The sequence below is a fragment of the Sphaerodactylus townsendi genome, linkage group LG16 (genome assembly GCF_021028975.2).
Source record: "Sphaerodactylus townsendi isolate TG3544 linkage group LG16, MPM_Stown_v2.3, whole genome shotgun sequence".
NCBI lineage: Eukaryota > Metazoa > Chordata > Lepidosauria > Squamata > Sphaerodactylidae > Sphaerodactylus > Sphaerodactylus townsendi.
The window spans coordinates 17,454,105-17,478,365 of NC_059440.1; the positions used below are offsets into that span (position 1 = coordinate 17,454,105).

The 24,261-nt window shown below is 46.7% G+C and overlaps 2 protein-coding genes across 4 annotated transcripts in view; both read right to left on the bottom strand.

Annotated features, from left to right (window-relative positions):
- Positions 1-1,284, bottom strand: part of RABGEF1 (RAB guanine nucleotide exchange factor 1) — a 33,436-nt gene extending 32,152 nt beyond the window's left edge. Inside the window, exon 1 of the mRNA XM_048519501.1 lies at positions 1,166-1,284. The gene's annotated coding sequence lies outside the window, so the exon portion shown is untranslated. The remainder of the gene's footprint in view (positions 1-1,165) is intronic.
- Positions 1,285-3,112: 1,828 nt separating this feature from the next.
- On the bottom strand, positions 3,113-16,896 carry KCTD7 (potassium channel tetramerization domain containing 7). Of its 3 annotated transcripts, XM_048519508.1 has the most exons (7): positions 16,680-16,896; positions 13,926-14,060; positions 13,002-13,194; positions 11,637-11,806; positions 8,022-8,200; positions 4,101-6,131; positions 3,113-3,961 (listed from the first exon to the last, which is right to left on the bottom strand). In XM_048519508.1, exons 3-6 carry the CDS (start codon positions 13,143-13,145, stop codon positions 5,755-5,757), a joined length of 870 nt encoding a protein of 289 aa, XP_048375465.1. In that variant the 5' UTR covers positions 13,146-13,194; positions 13,926-14,060; positions 16,680-16,896; the 3' UTR covers positions 3,113-3,961; positions 4,101-5,754. The 3 variants fall into 3 exon arrangements, with proteins under 3 accessions (XP_048375465.1, XP_048375466.1, XP_048375464.1); XM_048519509.1 differs by lacking the exon at positions 13,926-14,060; XM_048519507.1 differs by lacking the exons at positions 13,926-14,060; positions 16,680-16,896 and having other exon boundaries at positions 13,002-13,212.
- Between the last annotated feature and the right edge of the window lie 7,365 nt (positions 16,897-24,261).

The window sequence follows — 24,261 nt, forward strand, 5'->3', positions numbered from 1 at the left end:
AATTCCCATCATGCTGGCAGGGGCTGATGGGATGTGTAGTCCATGAACATCTGGAGAGCCGCAGGTTGCAGACCCCTGGAAGGATTTTACAGCTTGAGGGGAAATGATGTTGCAAGCTCCCTGCAGTGGGCAGGGGCTGAAGCAGGGGATTAACTAAATAAACAAATTGTTTTCTGCTATGTACTGTAGATGACTCTTCGTTCAGCCAAGATTTTTAAAGAATCACGGTGCACAGACCCCGATGAAATATTCACATGAGAAACAACCAAAAAGCCAATGCAATTACTAAGAATGTCATGAATGATGAACAACCAAAGGACATGTTTGGTGCACAGCAGACCCTCTGCAAAGTATGAAGGAAGATGAAAAGGGGAGGGGGGGTTGGACTACTTAAATCAATGACTTGGATAATTTATAACCAATGAGTTGGATAATGAGATACAGTAAGGGCTATATGGAGAAGGAAAAACTACTGGGCCTGAATTTTAAAGTAGCTTAATGGTTAAGAGCAGCAGACTCTAATCTGGAGAACTGGATTTGATTCCACACTCATCCACATGAGCAGCAGTCTCTGTCTGCTGAACTGGATTTGTTTCCCCGCTCCTCTACTCGAAGTCTGCTGGGTCAGGCACAGTTCTCTCAGAACTCTCTCAACCTCACAAAGTGTCTGTTGTGGGAAGGGAAGGAGTCCTAAGTGACTTTGAGACACCTTGCAATACAGAAATGTGAGCTATAACGTTCATATTTTATATTATTTATATTTATATTATTGTATTGTTTTTAGATGTTTTAGAGGTAAAAAATATAAATAAATATACATAAAGTAAATCCAAGCACTTCTTCTTAAAATATTGAAAAACCGGTCAATAACAAATGTAAGCAAGTTTCACGATTACGGATTTTAATTTTATGGGGGAAATTAAAAAACAACAACCAAAGGCAAAGAAATTAACTAAGAACAAAAAAAAGGCATCAAGTGCGATGATTCCAGGACAGCTCCCGCTTCTACCTGGAGGTTGGCAACTCCCCTGTAAAATATACCAGCGTCATTCCCATTTTACAGACAGGAGAACTGAGGCCTGTTTAGGGCGGAAGAACAACTGCTATTATAATTATTGGCGTTGTTATTTAGGACCCCGTCCTTCCGTCACCCTCCGGGACTTACCTGGGTCACCCCGTCTCGCCGGCCCAGAAGCCGCCTCCGCTTCTCCTTCTCCCCGCAGCCTCACTTCCCCCCTCGGAGCGTCCGATTCCTGTCAACCGGCGTACTTGCGTCACTTCCGCCCACAGAGCGACGGGCACCGCCCAGGCAAAGCGGGCGGGATGGAACGGCACCCGCGCCAAAGAGATCCGTGCGGTTGACGCAGCCCCTCACTTCGGGTCCTTTTCGAAGCGGATCGGGCGTGAGGGGGGAAAGGGAAATGGAGGGTCGGGCGTGAGGGGGAAAGGGAAATGGAAGGCCGCCATCTCCGAGTGGGGCAGGGGTTAAAATCGGGAGGGAGTTGCGTCTCTGTAAGGCCTCGCCGTGTTGCTTTGGATGTGTTCTACCACTCAACGTCCATTGGGTACCCAGGTATGGCTGTCGTTTCGTCTAGTTTGTGACCCTGTGAGATCACAAAGCCTGTGTAGGGACTGGGGAAGGGGCGGGGCCGTAAGAGGCCCCGACCTTTGTGGTCACGTGACGTGATTCCCTGTCGCTTGGCTGGTAGACATAATCGTTATGTAACTGAGCTGAATGATTCATTTCACAACATTACAGTAATGCCTTGTTATTGTTTGCAACATTTCGAGTTGGTGTGTGTGTGTGTTTTTTCAGACTGGGTTTTCCCTCCCCCCACCCCAAAAAATGATTTCGATAATATGCTACGTTTCTTACAAATAACATGTAGAGAGCTTTCAGGGTGCCAAGTTCGTGCCCCACCTGATCTTGCAGTCCTTCCAACAGCCCTTTTTTCAGGTCCAGGTTGCCAAATTCCTGGAGATTTGTGGGATGTGGCAATATCATGCCATTCAGTTCACTTTCCAAAGCAAGCATTTTCTCCAAGGGTACTGACCTGTGCAGTCTGGAGATCAGCTGTAATTCCTGGACAGCTCCCTCTTCCACCCAGACTGGAGGTTGGCAACCCAACTGTAAAACACACCCGGGTCATTCCTGTTTTACAGACAAGAGAACTGAGGCTCACAGAGCATAGCTTGCCTGAGACTGCCTAGCAAATGTGGCAGAAGGATATAAGCAGGAACTGCTGGAGTTAAACCTCAATTTCCTCTCTTTTATTAGGGTTGTTAAATAGGTCCAAGAGCTCACATTTTCCCCCCAAGTCCCACCTTATAATGAAGAGAACTTGTCTATCCCCTAAACCAGGGGTTTTCAAACTATGGCCCTCCAGATGTTCAGGAACTACAATTCCCATCAGCCCTGCTACTTGGCCATGCTGGCAGAGGCTGATGGGAATTGTAGTTCCTGAACATCTGGAGGGCCATAGTTTGAAGACCTCTGCCCTAAACCAAGCTGCAGAAAGGCTAGCAAAATGTAGCTGCTCAACAATAACATGCACTCTGCACATGCTCACAGGCATTTTTTGTTTTTGTGGACAGAAGGAAAGTTTATTTAATTGTGGTCCCAATTGGTATTCATGAATTTGTTCGACTTCATCCAGGACCCCTACAGTTTAAGCATGTTCCTCATTTAACAATAATTATGACTTGCTTGTCGAGCAGGGGGCCAGGCCAGATTGGGCGGGAGGGGGGTTGCCTCAGCTGGCTCACGGGCCTGATAAGTCCTCTCAAGCCAGTCACCCTATACACGCTGCGGGCTCACCAGTCTAGGCACCCCTCCTCACCCGTGCAATTCTGGGGCCAGCCAAGGCAGCCAGCTTCCCCAGGGTCTGGCCCAACCAAGTCACATTTATGTCATATCCAGCCCTTGTAACAAATGAGTTTGACATCCCTGTTGTAGAGCTTTCTCAGTGGTCCCATCCATGAAAATGGCAGCCTTTATTGTCCCCCATGCTGGACTTCAGTGAGTGCAGCTGGAACATGAATTCAGACTTCCCATCCTTGCTCCTGGTGCACTGTAGACTTACTCAGCGCAGATATGAATCATATGGAGATCTTAGATGATCATATGGAGATAATTTATTGAACAACACAAACACATGACACATTTTAATACAAAATACAGATTATAGGAAGAAAAACAAACACAAAACTGAATTGTGTATGCGCAAGGCCCACCAGTTTCAACAATTTATTTCAACGCAACCTTTCGTTTACATCTCCGGTGTTTTCAAAGGCATTAAAGGCAATGCATAGAGAAATCTTAATAATAATGGTGATTTTTTTCCCTGCTTAAAAAAAATCTTTAAATAACAGTCACAACAAAATCTTGTTCCAGATCTAGGTAAGGAATGAGAATTTTTAAAAAAATTATTTTCCCTCTCTTTCTCTGCATAAATAAATAAATGACAGCTTATTTGTACAAAACAGGTGTTAAGATTCACAGACAACAGAACTAGGTCTTCTCTCAAGAACTGAGTGATGTCCTTTTAGTGTAACAGGAAGTTGCAGCAACATCCAAAATCCTATATTCAACAGTGTGCCTCTCCTGACGTGTGAGATTTAATCAGTCATAAATACAAAGGGGTCTTTTGGGTCAGGACTATGCAAATAGCCAGCACCAACTACCCGGCTTGTCGCCACCCATTCGGTGCAGCAGAGCCTACTATGGGTCCATTTATATTATACTCTTGGCAGTCTGGTTGTGGGAAAGAGCAGACAATTTCCCAGTCTTAACCCTCACATGGCCCGCACCCTCGCTGGTCTCCCAATCACAGTGCTCATGGGCAAAAAGCCACCAAATCTGCTGGGACTTGGGAGTCAAGTTTTGACAGTCACCAAGAGCAACCAAGAACTATGCAAGCGTGATCAGGAAGGGAACAGAAGCCTGATGGGGAGAGTCAGTCTAGCTCAGAGGTCTGCAACCTGAGGCTCTCCAGATGTTCGTGGACTACAATTTCCATCAGCCCCTGCCACCATGGCCAATGGCAGGGGCTGATGGGAATTGTAGTCCATGAACATCTGGAGAGCCGTAGGTCGCAGACCCCTGGTCTAGCTGATATGGCTTAAGAGCAAACTATCTAACTTCAACTCTTGGCCCTTTGGGATTTTTGATAGTATCATACGTAAGAAAAGCCCTGCTAGATCAGACCAGTGGTCCATCTAGCCCAGCATCCTGGTTCCCTCACTGGTCAACCAGTTCCTTTGCAGCTCCAACAGCAAGGCACAGAGGCCAAGGCTTTCTCCTAAAGTTGTCTTCTGGCACTGGGATTCAGAGGTTGACGGCCCTTGAGTCACCATACCTAGGAGCAGCTGATAAGACTCCTCCTCCATGTATCTGTTGAATTCCCTCTTAGTCATCTATGCCTGTGGCCATCGCTACATTTGAATCACTGACTGCGGAAGTATTTCTTTTGTCTGTCCTGAACCAGCCTTTTCAGATGCCCTGCAGTTCTAGTATTTCGGCAGAAGGAAAGTTCTCTTTGTCAGCCTTAGGAGGTGGCAGGATTTTCTCTGTAGGGAACTAGACAGACACAAGGCTGCTTCTACTGCGGCACTAAGATCAAGCAACCCTTTTTGTTCTGTGGGCTCAATCTGGTCGTTTCAAACAGATTCAAACTTTTGCAGACATAGCAGGCGCAGGACCTTAGCTTGCCTGTTTTAATTTCAGCCAATACTAGTTGGTACAATTAAGCAACTCAACTTTGGAAATGTTCTGTCTCAGTGGGACTTGGCCCTTTGTTATGTGGGTAAGGATACCATACTCGGTGTGTCTCCTGGCATTCTTTCTCAGCCTTAGAATCTGGGGAAAGCCCGAAGGCTGGCTCAGTAAAAGGCTTTAAACCAATCTCTGCAAGATAAACTACCCCTTAACGGAGAAAATTTCATCCACACACGCCAACCGCTGAAGTTTCAGTGGAAACCATTTTTTAAAAAGAAATAGTTCTGTCTCAGCTCTTTAAAGAACGCAGTCTACACAGCTGGAATGCACTGTAAGGCATCCAGGAAACAAACAAAAATCGCCCTTTTTGGTCGCAGAAATAGAAATAAGTTACATTTCAGCACTGGAAATAGCTAACAAATCCAGGTTCACAATTAAAGGAGTGATAAAAAAGAAACCCACACTAAAAATGTAGGGTTTTGTATACAGAATCAACACAGATTATTGTATTAAATTATTTCTGAATCACATCAGCATCTATGAAAGAAACCTCAGCCCTCTGCTTTCCAAATCACGACGACAAAGTCACATAGGCAGAAGTGACAATTGTGTGAGGTAAAGTGCTTGCTGCATAATTCTGACACCACACAACGAAGTAAAAGCCATTTATCAGTCTGGGGGCAGGAGGCGGGACAAATCCTTGGAAAGATGATGCAACGGCTTGTGTTACTGCTATTGGCCACCTCTGTAGTGCAGAGGAATAAAGGTTGAAAGCAAAGGACTCCTTCAAAACCTCAACGCAAGCACATTGAGGTATTCTGTAGCTAAGATAGTATCCAGTTCCTACATTGGCATGCTTCCTTCCCAATAGATTTTTTTTCGAAGTGAAGTGTCTGAAACATATTCCCACCGGCTGCACTGCAAGAAATGGAGGGAACATTCCCTCACAAGGTAATTTCTGTCACGGAGCAAGATCACCGTCCCATGGTTGTCAGTGAAGTAAGACCAGGAAGAGGACTTCAAATGGGCCCAAGAGCTTACCACCACGTGATCTTGAATTCATAGATGGGCCGCTTGCAGTAGTAATGGTTGATCAGATGTTTGTCACACACCCCAATGCACTGGTGGTCTACGGTGATGCCCCGGTTGGAGAGGTCAGTCACAATGCAGTGGAGGAGATCATAGACATCTGCCACGGCTTCCCAAGGTCCGAAAGACACGTCTACTTCGCAGTGGTGTTCGAAGAGTTTGGCCTCACCGTCGCTCCTCTCAAAGCGCAGGGAGTTGAACAGCGGGCACTCGTATGGTGTGATGGGCATTTCTTCCTTGAAGACACAGATCTTCAGCTTGGCAAACCGGGCCTTTCTCTGCATGGCCCTTAGCTTAGCAATCTCGACGATCCGCTCCAAGTGATCTGTGGAGCAAAGAGAAGCAACACTGGAAACTACAGGAGGATGCTTTTAGCAAGATTGAACGAATTATTCACAGCGGAATACATAAAGCTGCCTTATACCAAATTAATACCAAATTAATACCTTCGGCCCATCTTGCACAACACCGTTTCCTCTGAATGGCCCCTGCTCCCTGCTAGCTAAAGATACTGGGCATTCAACTCAAGCCTTCTACTGCAAGAGCACGTACTTTACAATTGAGCAGTGGACCATTCTTGAACCAAACAATTTGCTCCGTATCAAGTCAGAGCCTTGTCTACTTTGTCTGGCAGTTGCTCTCCACAGGACTCAATCTGAGACTTCCTGCATGCAAATCATACGCTTTACCCCTGAGCCCACCTCAAATGTATCACAACGAATTTCACATGATAAGGAAGAAGAAAAAGAGTTGGATTTTATACCCCCCCCCTTTTTTTCTCTACCGCAAGGAGTCTCAAGGCGGCTTTCCAGCTGACTTCCCTTTCTGCCTCACAACAGATCCCTTGTGAGCCAGGTGGGGCTGAGAGAATTCGGAGAGAACTGTGACTAGTCCAGTGTCACCCATCAGGCTTCATTTGCAGGAGTGGGGAATCTAATCTGTCTCTCAGATCAGAGACACCCCTCATGTGGAGGAGCAAGAAATCAAGACTGGTTCTCCAGATTAGATGAAGCTGCTTAAACTACACACGACAGACGTTCCCCAACATTAGGTATTCTAGGTACTGTGCATGGGATCTTGTGCCAGCGGTGCCCTTGCTTTGTTTGAAGTCTGCCCAAAGTGTGTTCATCTTTATCTCCAGTTCCTTTTAACAGAGCTCATACAAGTCAATTTCCCCATTGCCGGTTTCCCAGGTTACTTAGTATATCTGCTGGGGGCAGAGCACTGTGGAATGTATCACATCGGGCTCCAAACTGCAGGGCCAGCTCCAAGCACAGAAGGGGCATGGATATTTTTTAAAATGTGTGAACTACAAAATTGAAATGTTCCTCCTCCCGATGTGAAGAATGTCATTTTCTGCCTTTTGAAGCAATGGACGACTCCCTTTGCGGATGGGCAGTGCCTCTTCAGCAGAGGATTCTAACTCTGATCCCTAACAGCATCTCCAGATAAAGAATCTCAGGAGTTGGGAAAGACTGACCTCTGCCCAAGACCCTAAAGAACTGCTGCCAATCAAAGCAGGCAAGACTAGCTGGCACCAAAGTATAGCTCATTCCACACATGCAGAATAATGCACTTTCAAACTGCTTTCAGTGCTCTTTGAAGCTGTGCGGAATAGCACACTCCACTTGCAAACAGTTGTGAAAGTGGTTTGAAAACACATTATTTTGCGTGTGCGGAAAGGGTCTATGATTCAGCATAAAGCAGCTTCATCTGCCCACAGTCTGCAAAGAACGGGGCTACTTCAAGGTAGAAGCAGAGTTTGGATTTATACCCCCCCCCCTTCTCTCCTATAAGGAAACTCAAACACACTTCTTTCACTTCCTCCTCACAACAAATACCCTGTGAGGTGGGTGGGGCTGAGAGAGCTCCGAAGAACTGTGACTAGCCCAAGGTCACCCAGCTGGCGTGTGTTGGAGTGCACAGGCTAATCTGAATTCCCCAGATAAGCCTCCACAGCTCAAGCAGCAGAGCGGGGAATCAAACTCGGTTCCTCTGGATCAGAATGCACCTGCTCTTAACCATTACGCCACTGCTGCTCCCTCTGGAACTCTGCACAGTGACTGGCTATACATCCCACTGCAATCCATTCGTCCAGGGTGTTTCCAAATGAAAACTCCCTCCCATTTTCAAGACAGCTCCTGATTTTTAAGTTCAGCCCCGTATCACGAGTGACCTGCCATGAGACAATTACGCCACGCTGCTCTCAATTTACCTTTGTAATAGGGCATCAAGCCCAAGAAAGCCTGCCGGACTTTCTCTCCTTTAAGGGGTTGGAGCTCTTCTAGGCTTTCTAGCAAAGGTCCTATTGAATAATACTGAGCTTCCTTGTAAACTGACCTCACTCGCTCCCGGGGAGGCAAGTCACCAGACCGCAGAAAATTAAGCACGTCTCTGGAAAGAAAAAGGAAAGCAGGCGGCTAAATCACTGCTACGGTCTTTTTCCTTTCGTGATGCAAATGTTAAGCCCGTCATTTAAACGTAGCAGTTTTGGATGGAATAAAAAGGTGCCCCAAGCAATGGTGAAGTGGGTTTGTTTAAAAAAAAATACATATTACAAACACGTATTTTTTAAACACTTTCATAAAAACTGCAGGTGCTAAAGAAAACCTGAAAAGAAGCATTTTCCCCACGCCCAGGTTGGAATGCCCCCGTTATGTTTTCATCCTGAACTTCCACCAAAGAGCTGCAGGTGGCCTGCTTGGTTCTCTACCCTTCCATTTCCTCTTGCAGGAATTATACCAGCGACGACACAGCTGTGGATCATTTAAAAACAATAGCAGCAAAGGAAGTACACTTTTTTGCTTTGGGATAAACAAGTGTCCAGTGGCACCTTAACACCTAGCTTTTAGGTCAGTTTCCATGAGTGACAGCTCATTTCTTCAGCTGCGGCAAACTAACACAGTGACCCCCTATGGAATTGTCATTCTTATTTTGACTGATATGCAAGTTTCATCAATTAACTGAAGCTCACATGAACACACAAGTAAGATTTCTTGAATATTTCAAAGGTCAAATGTCAAACGCTGATTAGATATCCCCCCCCACACACACCCCCAGCGAGATGAAAAGAACCAGCCCAATTGCTCCAACGCCTTCTACAGCCAGTGTTCGGTTCACAGAGACATACACATTTGCTGGGGGCTATCAGCAAAGGATTCTGTAAGACACTTCTAGAACCATCTGTTGCAGCTACATATGGGAAGAAAGGATCTTGGGCCAGCCCTAAAAAAAAAAAAAAGCTAGATTCAAGTCCAGTATCACATTAGTCTGTCTGCCTGGACTCTTAGGGAGAAAGATGGCCTACAAATGAAGTTTTAAAAAAGGAAGAAAAAGAGAAGAAGAGTTTGACTTTATACCCCACCTTTCTCTCCTGCAAGGAGACTCAAGAGGGCTTACAAGCTCCTTTGCCTTCCTCTCCCCACAACAGACACCTTGTGAGGGAGGTGGGGCTGAGAGATCTCTGAGAGAACTGTGGCTAGCCCAAGGTCATCCAGCAGGAATGTAGGAGTGCAGAAACACACTTGGTTCACCAGATAAGCCTCTGCCACTCAGGTGGAGGAGTGGGGAATCAAACCTGGTTCTCTAGATTAGAATCCACCTGCTCTTAACCACTACACCTCGCTGGCTCTCAAAATCACTGTGCAGCCACTAAGGATTATGCAAGCATGCACACACAAAAATTCCACCGAGAGTAGCCTGCAAGTGACGGAAACTATCACATGACAATGTGAACAAAACCTTTTACCCGCAGTTTTCAGTGCTGTCCCTAACCTGACCAATTGTAGTTAATGGGACAAATACTGTAATCTTGTGGTAAAAGCTAAAGGCCTATTTGCCAGATATAAGTAGGAATGGAGATCCATGAGTCCCTGCATGCCAGTTACAAGGTAAGAAGGGTGTTGCAAAGGAAGGAGCCGGGATGCCATGGTACAACGCAACATTTTATCAGCTTGATTACAGTCGGGTAGAAATGTTTTGGGGCAGAAAATTAGCCAGGTACTTTCAGAGGGTAACCATGTTAGTCTGCAGTAGAACAGCTAGATTGGAGTCCAGTAGTACCTTACAGACTGACAAGATTTTTGGGGTATAAGCTTTTGAGAGCCAAAACTCCCTTCATTAGATAAGCAAGATAAGAATCCTATGTTCCTATTCAGCCAGAGTGAGGGAGTGGTTAATTGCGCTGAATTTGTGAATTAACTCGAGTTCAACAATTTCACATTGTAATCTCCCCTTGAAGCTTCTCTGTTTGAAAACTGCCACTCTTAAGCCAGCAATTAAATGTCCTAGAACATTTAAAAATTCTCCCACTGGTTTCTGCGGGCTGTGATCTTTGATGTTAGATTGATGCCTCTTCTGCCGCAGACCAGCACAGCTACCCTCTGAAACCACCCTGAGGGGAAGTCTCTCAGGGGAACAGGATTAGTTCAATGTTTACTTCAGAGCTTTCTGCTTTAAAATTAGAACGAAAAAGAACAGACAGGCCAAGGTCTATTTGGATAGCTGACTTGGCAAGACTACGGCTGTGCACATTTATTCCGACCGGGAAGGTGAGTGCTTAAAGCTGCTGAGACACCCTTGAAGATCCTGTTTCCAAGGCCAAAGGCAGCCAAGTCCTTTTGACTAATCAATCCTATTAGCAGCCACATGCTGCATAAACAAAGAAGCATCTGCTACTTGCCTCTAGACCCTTTCTGATGCTCAAGGTCACAGCCCAAATGACACCCTGCTCTCCTTGCTGATGTGGGGCACTGTCTACCAGTATGCTCCCATGTGCAACCAATCAGAACCAGGGTGCTCTCCGGCAATTCCTTCCCAATGGACTGCACCACAGGGGCTGGATCTACCTGTCTCCCCCTCAGCTCTTGTCAAAGTCCACCACCAAGGGTAGCGGCTCCCACTGCCTCATCCAGTACTACATGAAGACATCAACAAAACCTGGTTTGGTTCACTGCACTGCATCCTGACATTTCGAACAAGCATTTTGGACAGTTGAAGCTCTGTATAGCAACAGGGAAATCAAAAAGGTTTTTTAAAAAGCTTGTTTTCACAAAAGCTTTCGCCAAGATCATCTTGCAGACTGGAAAACAGCTATGCAACTGCTATTGGCTGGGTTTTTATGACTGTGTGTATCCACGGTCTCCAGAAAATGTATTTACTGTTGGATTTTATAGTCTTGCATGCATGCAGCAGCAGGGAATTATGGGAGATCTCTAAAAGTGACAGTTGGAAAACTCCCTGCCTCTTGCTGAGGAAAGATGTTAACCAAAAGCTTCTAACTGAAATGTTTAATATTGTAGACTATGCTTGAAATTGTCACCAAACGATGAACAGTGAATGTATCAATGTATATAAGTGATACTTCGTTTATGTATATAGTCTATTTCTCTCTCAGTTTAAGTAAAGCTCTTTTTGTTCATGATTTCTGAGGTAAAAAGGCTGGTCTTTAGCAAGGTTACTGTTCCTATCATAAAGTGGCGCAGAAAGTTACATTTGCGTGGTACTCTGCAAACAGGATCATGTACAAATATACCTGCTGACCTACATTTACTTCATTTATACCACACTTGCCTCCCCAGCAGGACCCAAAGTTGCTTCCTACTTTCTCCATTTTATCTTCACAACAGCCCTGCGATGCACATCAGGCTGTGAATGACACCAGATAACCCAGTAAACTTCCATGGCAGTGTATGAATTCAAACCAGGGTCTCCCAGATTGCAAATGAAAAGGTGAAGGGCAAAAGGGCCAAGAAGTCATTGTACTTCCAATGCACAAAACCAATCTGTCTTGTTTATGTGTTCGTCATACATAAATCCAGCAGAGACATACCCAAAGAACGTTCCATCTCGGTCAATAAAGTATCTGCCTTCGCCATCAGTCGGGATATAATGCCGGCCGCTAAACATGGCCGACAGCATGGTATCTTCATAGCGCCTCAATGTCGACAGCCTGGTAGTGAAATTCATGCCTCCAACGTTCAAGGGAACCACTTCAGGGAACTGGAAGGAATAAGGACAAATCACTCTTCAAGACTGCCTCAGCAGATGATAACCTTGTGAAGCAGGCATGGCGCCAAGATGGAGAGAAGAAGGCAAAAGGGAAGGACACACAGGTAGGACTAGCGCAGTCAAGAGATCAGTCACAGGTAACTGCCTGTTTGGCATCTCTGTCTCTAACAGCTGTCAAAGCCACAAACTTTAGGAATACTTGGTTGATTGAGGTATTAACAAAGTACATCAGGCCCACAAAGCTTATGTCCAAACCAAACACGGCCCGACAGGGCCTCAATAAAACTTCTGAGGACCACAATAGATAGCAAGTAGGCAGAAACAGGTTCATTTGAACATGAGTTCCACAATGCTTTGCCACCCCACCCCATGTTGCAAATATCCAAATAAGCAAGCTGAGGTCCTAAGAGGAATTACAGTGGCCAGGAGATGCTTAGAAGCCCCACCTCTCCTCTCAAAACCTCCCTCTCAAAAACTGTCAAAGCTCACAGGGGCTTGAGCAAATCCCCTTCCGCTCCTTTTTCTCTTTTAAGAGCTACTCTGCTGCTTTCATCATCCCTTCCTTCTGGAGCATGCCCAGTTAAGGTTCTCCTTAGTTTTTCCTGAGGTTAATTTACAAATCCATATTTTTTTTCTGGATACCTGCAAAGACTCCCGAGTAAGTAGAGACCTACATCTTGCCTATGCATGGCTGCTTTTATCACCTGCACAGGAGCCCGGCACTGTTTAGATACAGGCATACAACTTCAAGTTTACAACTAGCTATGGAGATTGCTAACTTACAAGGACCTGTCTTACCTGAGTCTGGAAAAACCTTTATTGCCAGAACCATAAAAAAAAATATGAAGCACAGACATAAGATAAAAGCTGGATAACTTATTTTATATACTGACTGCCGGGACTTCTAACCTACCCCATCCTTTGGGTTTGCAACGTGTGGCGTAAAAAGACAAACAACAAGGCACCGCATATTTAAGGAGGGAAATTAGCACATGGCCGCTCCCTGTTCCGTACAAGTCAAGCAGAAGAATCTGAGGATCCTTCAGGGGGAGAAAGCTTTGCAGACGTGGGACAACCCCTTGAAAATGCCCACATTCAAGGACAGCTTAAAGAATCACAAGGGCATTTTTCAGCTGATCTGAATAGGAAAAAGACTGATGGGTTCCAAAAAAAAAGAATCACCAACCTGCTGAGGAAGAAGGGGCAGGGCGTGCTCCGCCTGGGTGGCCGTCGGAGTAGCCGGCTCTTGGAAATCATCTTCTGCGTCCGAGGTTGACATGGCATCGCCCGGGCATCCACTCACTTTGTTCTGCCCTGTGACTACAACCATCCCTCTGGCTCTTGTAACCGGGTCTGCTGGGCAGGCAGCCGTGGCAGTGCTGGGGTAAAGAGACATCCCATGGTCACCTGGGGGACTTCCCTTACCTAAAACCAGCCACTGTAGGGCAGGAGGCAAACAGAGATGCTCGGCACGCTTTGCATCAATTGTTTACGAGTGCCACAACTACTCTCAGGAAGTGAGTCACGATCAGGACAGTTATTATATCTGCTATTAGCCATGGACACGAGTTGGAGGGGAGCCAAATTTCACACTGCAGAGCCAAGGAACTTCCCTGTCAGGTTTCACAGCCAGAGAGTCCCTCGCAGAGCCAGTTTTCATAGACTGCCTGGCTGGCTGGACCTGCTTTCAGCAGCAGGGCTGTCATTTGCTAAGTAAAATCCCACCTGCTGGCAAGAGAGAGACACTTGCTGCTGAACAGCCATTTGGCAACTCCCTAGGCTGTCATAAAAGCTGACCACGGACTGGTCAGCCAGTCTTTGGCCACTCCCCTGCTTGGGTGATCCTAATGTCACACTGCCACCCAAATTGTTTCAAAACGGACAAAAGCATGTATCTCTTAGCGGCTCTGTAGCCATTCACAGAAGTCTGCGAGCATTATCAATAATATTTAAACGGCTTAAGACTAATGGGAAATATACTGGTGGGATAAATCTGCCAGCCACATAGGCATGAAGCTTTCAGAATGACATTTAAGCAGCCAGCATTGCTAGTCAGTTGCAACGGTCACAGGTGGGGGGGGGGGGGATCAAAACATAAGATTTGTTTAACCTGGGTACAGATGTGCCTGCAGAGGTTGCTGGAGCCGCTGTTTCCAATCATTTCGTTTCTTGGTCACCCCGAGACATTTCAGCACACAACAGATCACAGCATCAGCCTGGTGAACAGCCAGCTCCAAAATAAGGTCTACATAAATATTTAAAATGAAAATGAAGTCTCCTTTTAGTAGGATTCCACCCATTGCCACCATTTCTGTCACAATTTGGGGTCATGTCCCTAACCTGATCAGTGGGACAAATTATGTAATTGTGTAAACTGCTGAACTTGATTCACATTCATCAATTCTCTTGATGATGACCACTTTGCATCGACTCCCGTTGTTCTGCTTCTGACCAATCAGAATAAGCCTTGCTGCCCATTTTGGTTATGTTTCTATCTGCTTCCCATATTTTGGACCCAGAATCACCTAAGTCCAAGCCTTGCCTGGGTTTGGCACATTCCTCTGTCTTGCTTGCTATGACAAACCAAAGTGAGCATAAGATCACTTTGCCTCATCTAATTGATCTCATTACAGAGGCAGAACATCTCTCAATTTACAAATAGCTTTCTGATTAGATTACTTCCTTTGGACTCCTTTGGACACTTTGCCCCACAGCTATCCTAATTCCATGTAAAAGTAGATAAATCCTAGATTCCCTTAAATTCTAGAAGAACAGTGATACACGCCCCTTCCAAAACACTGAAAGTGCATCACTGGAAGGATCTTTCTGATTTGCAATGACTAGGCAGAGTAGGGGATGAAGAATGGTATAGAACAGACTGCCAGGATTGTTTTTACTGTCTTGGAGAGAGAACTGGCCCCAGCAACTCTCCCCTCACCCCTTTTCTAAGCCACTGGACAATATTAAACAGAAACACTGCAGCTTCTTCTGATATTCTTCTGGTATTCTAAAATAAAGATTTCAGCAGCATCCAAAACCTCACAGGCACCTGAACGTGCTTCAAAATGCAACCGCAGTGAACAGGAATTCGAAATATTGTCTGCCAGCTCTAATGCTGCACTGTTGTGCAAAATCTCAATTTATTTTGTCAGATTTGTTTTTAGGTGCTCCCAGCTGAGCCCCTCGTCTCCATATTTCTGCACCACACAGCAGAGGAGTCCTGCCTGCCTGCCCACCAGCTGGTGGGGCTGGCTTCAACTGCTCTAAACCCTGCCATGGTCCAATTCAGAGAAAACCAAAGAGGACAAAGTCTCCTCCTTGCTTCCATTGTGGTACCCACAGCAGAACTCAAGAAGCTAAAGCCCATGATAATTAAAGAACAGGAATGTCTCTCTACTGGTATCCACCCACCATCAACGAGACAAGATGGGCTATAAATCAACCATTTGCTTAAAAGCTGGATCAGCCTATGGCAGAAACCATCCATCATCCATCCTGTGATTCTGAATAAGTCAACACAAACAGCTTGCTGACAGCAGACTCAAAACAGGGGATATTATGGTGCTGGGCAACGGCCACTGGGGCACCCTTTCCTCCAGCCATAAGGGACAACCTTCAGCCTCACTCGTCCATAGAAAGCCAAGCAGAGATCACAACATCATCTCCTTTACCCAGAGGAGCCTGGGCACAGGTGCGTCTTCACACAAATGATGGAGGGGCGGAAACTTGAGGCAAGGAACAGCTATATCACAAAATGCACAGGTAGGGGGTTACAGCAGGCATGGATCACTCTAGCAACTAGCTTTCATCCCCGGTGCATGGCACAGAGAAGCTGGACATCAGGTGCATACCAAAGTTGCAACTGAGCCATGCACCTTGCACCAGCACAACAAAAGCCTGGGGCAAGATACCCACATTCTGCCAAAGGATCTGCAACTTCAACCTAGCGCCTTTCTGTGGGGTGCATGTACTATGCTGAGGAAAATGGACTGAGGGTTCGGCCAGTTCCAGGGAAAGAAGGTTTCTGCACATGTGTGAAACAAAGACTGTCTGTCCCAACAACTGGTAAGAGGCTGCCTTCAAAGAAAACAGAACATGTTCCTCTTCAATCCCAGGTCAGCTGGGATGAGAGAAGAAAGGGGTCACAGCCTGGTCTGTTTCTGCCATACTGCTGGGACTCTGGTCTCCCTTAGAGAACAATAATAAGCCTCAACTTTCAACTCTAGAAAGTGACAAGTCCTTCCCTATCCAGGAGTGAGTTAAAGGGAACCATATTTAAGGGAAAGGGAGAAGGAGACTGATCTCACCTCCTCCCCTAACCAGGGGGGCACAGAAAGACCTAACCAAAAATTAATTTAGGGGTGTCCAACTCTGGCCCTCCAGATGTTCGTGGACTATCATTCCCATCAGCCCCTGCCAGCTGATGGGAATTGTAGTCCACGAACATCTGGAGGGCCAGAGTTGGACACCCTTGAATGAAGTGAAGGGTCTTGATCTCCCCATAGCCATACTAAGCCCCACTCCAAAGGGGAGGAGCTACTCGGAGAGGCGCTTTCCTACCTTCGATATCCTGGCAAGGAGCCTATAAATACGCAGGCCTTGCCTACAAAAGGGGAGGAGCTACTTTCCACGGTATGTAAATGACAGCTAGGACACACCCCCAATCTGTCCTTTCCTTGCCTGCAAAAGAGGAGACGCAAAAGAGGAGATGCTACCTGTATGCAAATAAGGTCCAGGCCACACCCCCAAAAAGAGCTGCCATCGGTCCCTTCCCTATGCTAAAGATGCAGGGGGCTCTCCTTCGGAAAACAACCTTGCCCCGCCCACAAGGGGGTGGCTTCGGGGGCCCCGCCTTCGCCCTTACCTGATCTGGATGTTTTGTTGTGTTGTTTCGTTCTCCTTGAGGAGCGAATGGCGGCGGCAACGGCAGCGCTCCTCCGTCAGTCCCTCACGGCCAGCCTGCCTCAGGCGCGGTTAGCGACGCCCTTCCCCAACCCCGGGCGACAGCCAGCCTGCCTCTCGCGGGCACGCGCGTCTCCCCACCCGCCATCCGGGTATTTTTGGCGGCTGAGGCGAAGCGGAGGAGGAGCGGAGAGAAAGAGACACGAGCCCCCTACCGGCCGCCATGATAGGTCAGTAAGGGACCACCCCGGTCTCCACGGCAACCAAACGTCGCGTGCGCGGAATGACATTGACGGGCAAAAGGGCGGGGCTTGTCTCCTTTCACAGGCCTACCCTACCTTCCGTGTTGGCTCAAAGAGGCGTGTTTTTTAAAAAAAAAAAGGCTTTCAGTCTCTATGGTAACCAGGCGTCGCGCGTCCAAGACGGCGAGTGGGCGGGCCCCACTTTCTAATGAGGGCAGTGTGAGCTGCTCGGGTTGGAGAGGGCTTGCCGGTCTCCATGGCAACGGGATGCAGCTGATGCTAGGTCTTTCCTAATGATGGAGGACCCCCAACTTTTCCCGCGTTTAGTTTGCAGACATATAGGACATCTCTGGTCCCGTCCTCCCAACTTTATTACAGTTTCAAATTATACACTAACTCGTAACTGAAAAAGAAATAAAGCACTTAAACTAGGCAGAAGCGGAGTCTTTTCCCAGCCTGGAGACGCTGTGATGGGGTAAAGCCTTCCCTGTCGAATGTCCATGGATCAATGAGCAAACCTGGGGCCCTTTCAGAAATAACAGCTGAGGGCAATTCTAAGAGGGAACAGCAGGCAGTGGGCTCCTGGGCATGTAATAGTTGCATAAAAACAGCTGCTGGATCCTTTATTTTTCTCCCAAAATATGACATATCCTGGAGATAAAGCTAGGATGCGCTCTAGTTAACTAGTGCTCTAGTTCACAACACTGCTCAAAGCTTGAGCTTTCTTTTTGATTCCTATATCTGTGTTTATGTGCAGCACGTTATGAACAAATTAAATTCACTGCCTTGAGATGTGAGGGTGGCCCCTAGATTTGACGCCTTTTAAAAGGAACTAAACAAATTCACAGAGACCCTCTATTCGCTGTGATGGCTATATAGACTCTGCATTGAAACACTCTGTGCATCTGAATACTACATACTGGGGATAAGCAAAATAGTGCTGGGTGTTCTTCAGCCACTGCGTACCAGCTGGCAGCTTCTTCCCCGCTCCCTTTTCTCAAAGCTAGATTGCTTCACAGAATGGAGGATGTTTCAGCTGTGATGAGAATACTGTCCTTTCAATCCACTCCACTATCGGTAACAGTCCCACCTCTTTTTATGAAACACAGTGAAAGCAAGAGAAAAGAGTTGATAATGACATCCTCATATCAGGGCCTGTTCCAGAAACAAAAGGCTTATTTGTATTGCCCAGCCATTCCCCACCCCACCTCTGGAAACTGACCAGAAGACCAGTGCAGATTATATTTAAATTAATGTGCTGCAACATTTACAAGCAGGGGCGTACCTAGGCAAACTGTAGCCCGGGGACAAAACTTGAGTTTGGCGCCCCCCCATGACCCCCCCCATGACCAAACAATGATTCTTTTGCACCAGGTCATTTCTAATCACCATCACATTATAGAACATGCCTCAATGCAGCAATAGTCCATACCACTCAGCAGGTAGAATCAAACTCTTAGCCAATTTTTTTTTTTCAAAATGTTTTCAAATGTTTTATCACTGTTGTGAAAAAACGCTTACGGTGTTCTATCCAGTACCCCCAATTGACTTAGCATTGTGCCACACAGCACAGTGCTGGGAGGGGAGAGGGAGAGGGAGAGGGACAGGGACAAATTTCAAGTCATGCTTTCCACAGAAGTTGCACACATTGAATTTTAATACTGACAAGTTGCACTCAACTTGACATGAGACTCAGTCTTCTAAGAAATAACTTAACTTCTAGAAAATATAGTCTTAGAATAACTCTGAATAACTGCTTCTTCATCTTAAATATGTTTAAAGAGCCTATAAGGTAAGAAACTCATCTATGACACCTGCAAAGGCACCCCAGATTATCTAAGAAGCCTAGTTCAGAACTATTCCATTGTAGAGATAGAGACCAAGAAGGCTTTGCTACAGTTTGGATGTCTGGGCACTCATTCTGTGGGCAGCAGCTTCACCTTCAACTGGGTGCCCCATAGCATTTGCCCCTCCAAAGCAAACTTCAGCAAAGTTGACTGGTTCCTGTCAGGACACTCACAGCAGCAGCCCTGAGGTAAATTCTATGCCCCTACCCAGAGCAAGCAAGACCCCAGCAGAGCAATCAGCCATTGAAATCTCTACCACAGGGACAGCTTGGCATAACAGCAAGCCTCACCCAATCCCACACCTCTCACTGCTTCAAAATAGAGAATAGCAGCATTTTTTCCTCCAGAAGAACAGAGGCACACACACCTTCCCTACTGCCTTCCACACACACCTCCCTTTTTTAAATGAAGCTACCTCACAACAGCACCTAATGAACTATGGACATCATAAAACACATTTACCAAGCCCTGAATCTCCTACCAAATCCACACGGCACTACACGACAGCAGAAACACAAGGCCCCCCCCCCCAAAACTGAAGTGGGAGGACCCACAGGTTTGCCCAGGGGCACAGCAAAGAACTACAGGAAAAACAAACCACTTCTAAAAGAAAAGGTTAGTTTCTTTCTTTAAAAGTTAACTGAACCAACAAACTTAAAAAAAGTAGAACCAAAGCAAGTTAGCAAGTAACAGCCTAGCCACAAAGTATAGGTGGGGAGGGACAAACTGGGAGAAATTTCCAAACCCAAACTAACAGTAGAACAAAACTTGAAATCATTAAATCCACTGGGCGCAGGCATGATTATTGTAACACACTTCTCTCTCTGAAGATGCCAGCCACAGATGCTGGTGAAAACCCGTTAGGAAATCGATCTACCAGACCATAAGCCACACACAGCCTGGAAACTCCCACAACAACCAGTTGAATCCAGCTAGGAAGCCTTTTGACAATACAAAAGAAATTTTGTTTTGTAAAATAAGATGTCAATGGTAAATTTCTCCCTTTGCAATAAGAGAAAAGTTCTGGAAGTTAAGTGAACACATCAGCAAGAAATTAGTTTTAAGTCTACTTATACCTTAGCTTAAGATTTTACATCCTCTTTATTAATGGAATTTAGTTAGCTTCCTAAGAATAATTGAATAATATAAAGAGATCCCACTCACCTCAGTTGGCATAATAGCTCACAAAGGCAGGAATGCCTGTTTTCAGCTCTGAGCTCTCATGCTTAAAAGGAACAAAACCTCTCTGAAAGATGCAATTTACCAAATCTCCCTGAATAAGAATGACTTTTTTCCTTTCACATTGCAGGGTAGACTTGAAGCACTTGAATAACCAACTCTGAATCTTTCTCCAAAGAACTACATTATGTTTTAGTTACTACATTATAGTTTGGGGTTGTCTAAACTAGTGTTATCTAAAACAGTAGTCCCCATGAGCATACACATCTTATTTCAACAGCAAAGGATTTCAAATCCAGCAAGGTCTTGAGCACTTATCTAGACTTTTTTGTCCTGACAGCCTTTAGTCTCAAATAATACAAGGGATCTCAGGCAAGCTTTATGAAGCACTTCAAGCGCTGTCTATTATTCAAGGAACATGAACTATTTGGCAGATCCCTGACACACACACATACCCAAAATCAAATCCCGTACTCTACCATCCTATAGCAGATTCATGCCACCTGTTTCCAGTGGTAGTGATGGAAAGTGCCACTACTAAGTCATGGGCTAATTTATGGTGACACTGTTGGGTTTTTCAAAACGAGATGTTCCAAAGGTGGTTTCCACATTTGCCTGCCACCCTCTGCCCAATGACCCTGGATTTCTTTAACAAGAGTTCCATCCAAGAAATTTACCAATGAGAGCTAACCCTGCTTAGCTTCCAATGAGATCCTAACTGAGGGACTAGTCTGAGCAATCTTGTTTCCAGACACAGTCATCTCATGCAGATTAGAATCCCACACTGAGCAGCCACCTGAGAAAGTAAATTTCCCTTTCGCCTTAACCATGGCATTGGCTACATCAGGGTGACTGAATAGGGCAACTAATACAAGAGGGAACAATCTTGGAGGTATCACCCAGGTGTACAGACAAAATGATGGTGTCTTTGCAGAACAGAGTAAAGGGTTCAGGAATGAGCAAGGGGACGTGAAGCTATATGTGGTGTTGAAAAGCAGTAACATATCTACAAGCCCTGTAGCCGCATGAAAAGATGGGGGGGATATTTAGTCATTGCTAAAACACAGGACTGGGTGTGTGGGAAAAAAAGTAGCTACGGAATAATGTGCACTCGAGGAGGAGTTGAGAGGATTGTGCCAGACCATTCAGGCGTGGGGAGAGAGGGAGGCCAGGGATTTCTGCCTCGTGGAGTTATAAGGGTGGGGTGTCAGGACTGCTTGAGACGTGGGCAGGGGCTGCAGTGGGGGGGTAAGAAGGGAAGTGCTTTTACCTCTCCAGCTGGCTGCGTGTTAATTCTGAATTGAGTCCGGGGTGGGGGAGTCCAGCAGAGGCTGAGGGGGGGCTGGGGAGTTCCTCTTCCCGCATTGATGGGTGCTACTCAGGGAGAGGCAGCAAGCTTGGCACGCAAAGCCCCTTTCCGAGGAAACCTGAGAAGCAACGTTTCAAGATTGGGAGGGACAGTTTAGCTTCCCTGGCCCTAAAACGAGGGGATTTTTCCTCCCTCTTTGCAAAGGCGAGCTGCGAGCAAACAGCTCACCAAGGGGTTGGAGGCGCAAGCCGTGAGGGAAACTACGCTTGAGACACCTATTTCTCTGCTCCTCCAACCTCAGGTTTCTGTTTGCAGCTCGTTTTATAAAGAGGGAGAAAATCCCCCTCGTTTAGTTTTTTTTCATTAAAAGCAGAAATGAATTTCATGAACTTGAAAGGCTGAGCCAGAGGCTTCCCTCGTTTTTTTCCTGTGCACTCCAGCTAAACTGCGTGCCTTGCTGCCTCGGACCTGGGAGGTGCTGGGAAATCTCACTCCGTGGTTGCCTCCGTTGCCCACAGCACCTTCCAGGTCCGAGAGGTACAAGCAAACGCAGCGTTAGCTGGAGTGCTGAGAGGAAAAAAACGAAGGAAACCTGGAGGAAGCAACGTTTCAAGATTGAGAGACGGTGGTCAAACGAGGGGATTTTTCCTCCTCTTGCAAAGGCTAAAGAGCCGCAACTCTACTTTTGTTTCCAGCACACAATAGTTGAGGGGGGGCAGGCCTCGGGCGCCTGTGAAAGGCCACTTCCCCCCCTGTCGCCTGTTTCCTGCACACCTGGTGAGGCTGCCTCTCCTGCATCGCCTCTTTGCTGCTCTCTCCATGGAGTGTTTCTATGGCAGGCCAGCAGCGGAGGCGACCATAGAAAAGGAACCAGGTGAAACCACTTGTTGGGTGGGGAGGGGGACCGATGGGCTGGGGTGAGGTTCAAAACTTCCTGATCGTACGCGTGTGGGGTGGGGGGTAGTGATGGACTGGCAACAAAACCTCTCTGTCCTCTGACGATGGCCATGGCCAAGCAAGTGGTAGGGATTACGAGCGCTGTTAGTGGTCGGTGGCAGCTGCAGGCAGAACTCAGAGCCAAAGACAGGCCCGGCCGCTTTCCCCTGTGAAGTCAAAAGGCCTGCTGCCCCACTTCCTCCCGGACTGCGTCTCCTTCCCTTCTGAGCAGGGGAGGAGGTTTGTTTGCATGACCACACCCTGAGAGGCAAGGCACGCTGGTTCCAAGGAGGGCGGAGCTCACTAATGCTAAATAGACTGAGGTGGAACTGGCCCAGTGGGGCCACCGTCCAGAGTGGGAGAGGGCTAAGGCAGCCTGAGGCTGCCTGATAGTAATGGCTGCTGTGTAAAGCAGGCTGCCGGTGCAATGATGATGGTGAAGTCTGTGGGGGGAGGAAATTTTGCCTGGCGCCCCCACGTGACCAAAATTGTTGCGCCCGGGGACAAAGGGGACCCCTTGTCCCCTAGGTCGGTACGCCAGTGTTTACAAGACAGCATTTCTCCCTGACACTGTGAGGAAGCCCTGCAATTGTGTTCCCGCAATGACATCTTTGGTATGTTCTTTGGCCTCCTATTCCCTGTACAGACATTAGCAGCCGAACACATATAATTAGAAGAGCCCTGCTGGAGAAGATCAAAAGCTCCATTGTCTGCTTCCCACAGTCGCTACCCTGATACCTTTGGGAAGCCTACAAGGAAATACTTGAGGGCTTTTCTCTCCTGCTTCCCCCCAGCAACTATTGTTCAGAGGTACACTATTCCTGAATGTGGAGGTTCCATTTAATCATCATAGCCACCGCTGGATCTTTGTTTCTTCCGCTATGACTGATGCCCATTGCCACATCTTGCACCAGTGAATTCCTCAGCTTAATTCTAGTTTGTGTGAAATAATACAATTGGAACTGAGATATTGTGAATCACATCTCTATCCTCACTCTTCCTTCAGGAGTTTAGAGGTTGCACACATGTTGGTCCCATTCTACAACAACTTTGTGAGGTAGGTTAGGCTAGCTAGAAGATAGTTTCTGGCAAGGAGTTTCATGGCTGAGCAGGGATTTAATCAAGGGTCTAGTACAGCGATGGCAAACCTTTTTGAGACCGAGTGCCCAAACTGCAACCCAAAACCCAGTTATTTATTGCAAAATGCCAACACGGCAAATTAACCTGAATACTGAGGTTTTAGTTAAGAAAAAATGGTTGGCTCTGAGGCGTGCGTTACTCGGGAGTAAGCTTGGTGGTAGTTGTTGGCTTTGCTTTGAAGCAACCATGCAACTCTTCGAACGGGTGAATCACGACCCTAGGAGGGTTTACTCAGAAGCAAGCCACATTGCCAGCAACCGAGCTTACTCCCAGGTAAAGGACCGTGCTTTAGTTCTTCGCATGAAAATCAGTGGGGTTTAACAGCACTTAACAGGGTTACCTACACTGCTTCCCCAAAACTAGGTCTTAAGTTTAATGCTAATAATCGAGCCCAGCGGCCCAGGCCAACCTAGATGTCTGTGTGGGGGGGCGATTTCCTCCCCCCACATGATGAACTCTGTTTGCGTGTGCCCACAGAGAGGGCTCTGAGTGCCACCTTTGGCACCCGTGCCATAGGTTCGCCATCACTGGTCTAGTAGTATTCTAAACACTGGCCCACTAAAAACAGGAGAAGCAACAAGTAATTTCAAAGTGGACAATTGTCACTTGACAGAAGAGTCTTACATCATGAACATTCAAATTAGGATTCCTGGACCTCCAATAGCTATGCACAAAAGGGAATTTCAGCAGATGCAGTTTCTCAAAGCTCAGCACATCTATGGCAGCATGGGGTAGATCTAAGAGCCCAGCAATCCAGAGAGATTCAGGTACAGGGTTGTATCACAGGGGATCTTAAGGATAGGCACATTTGGGCATTTCCCAAGACCCAGAGCTCAGCTCTATAGAAGTGTCCCCAAGATCTGGAGCCAGACCCATCTGCACTGAATTGCA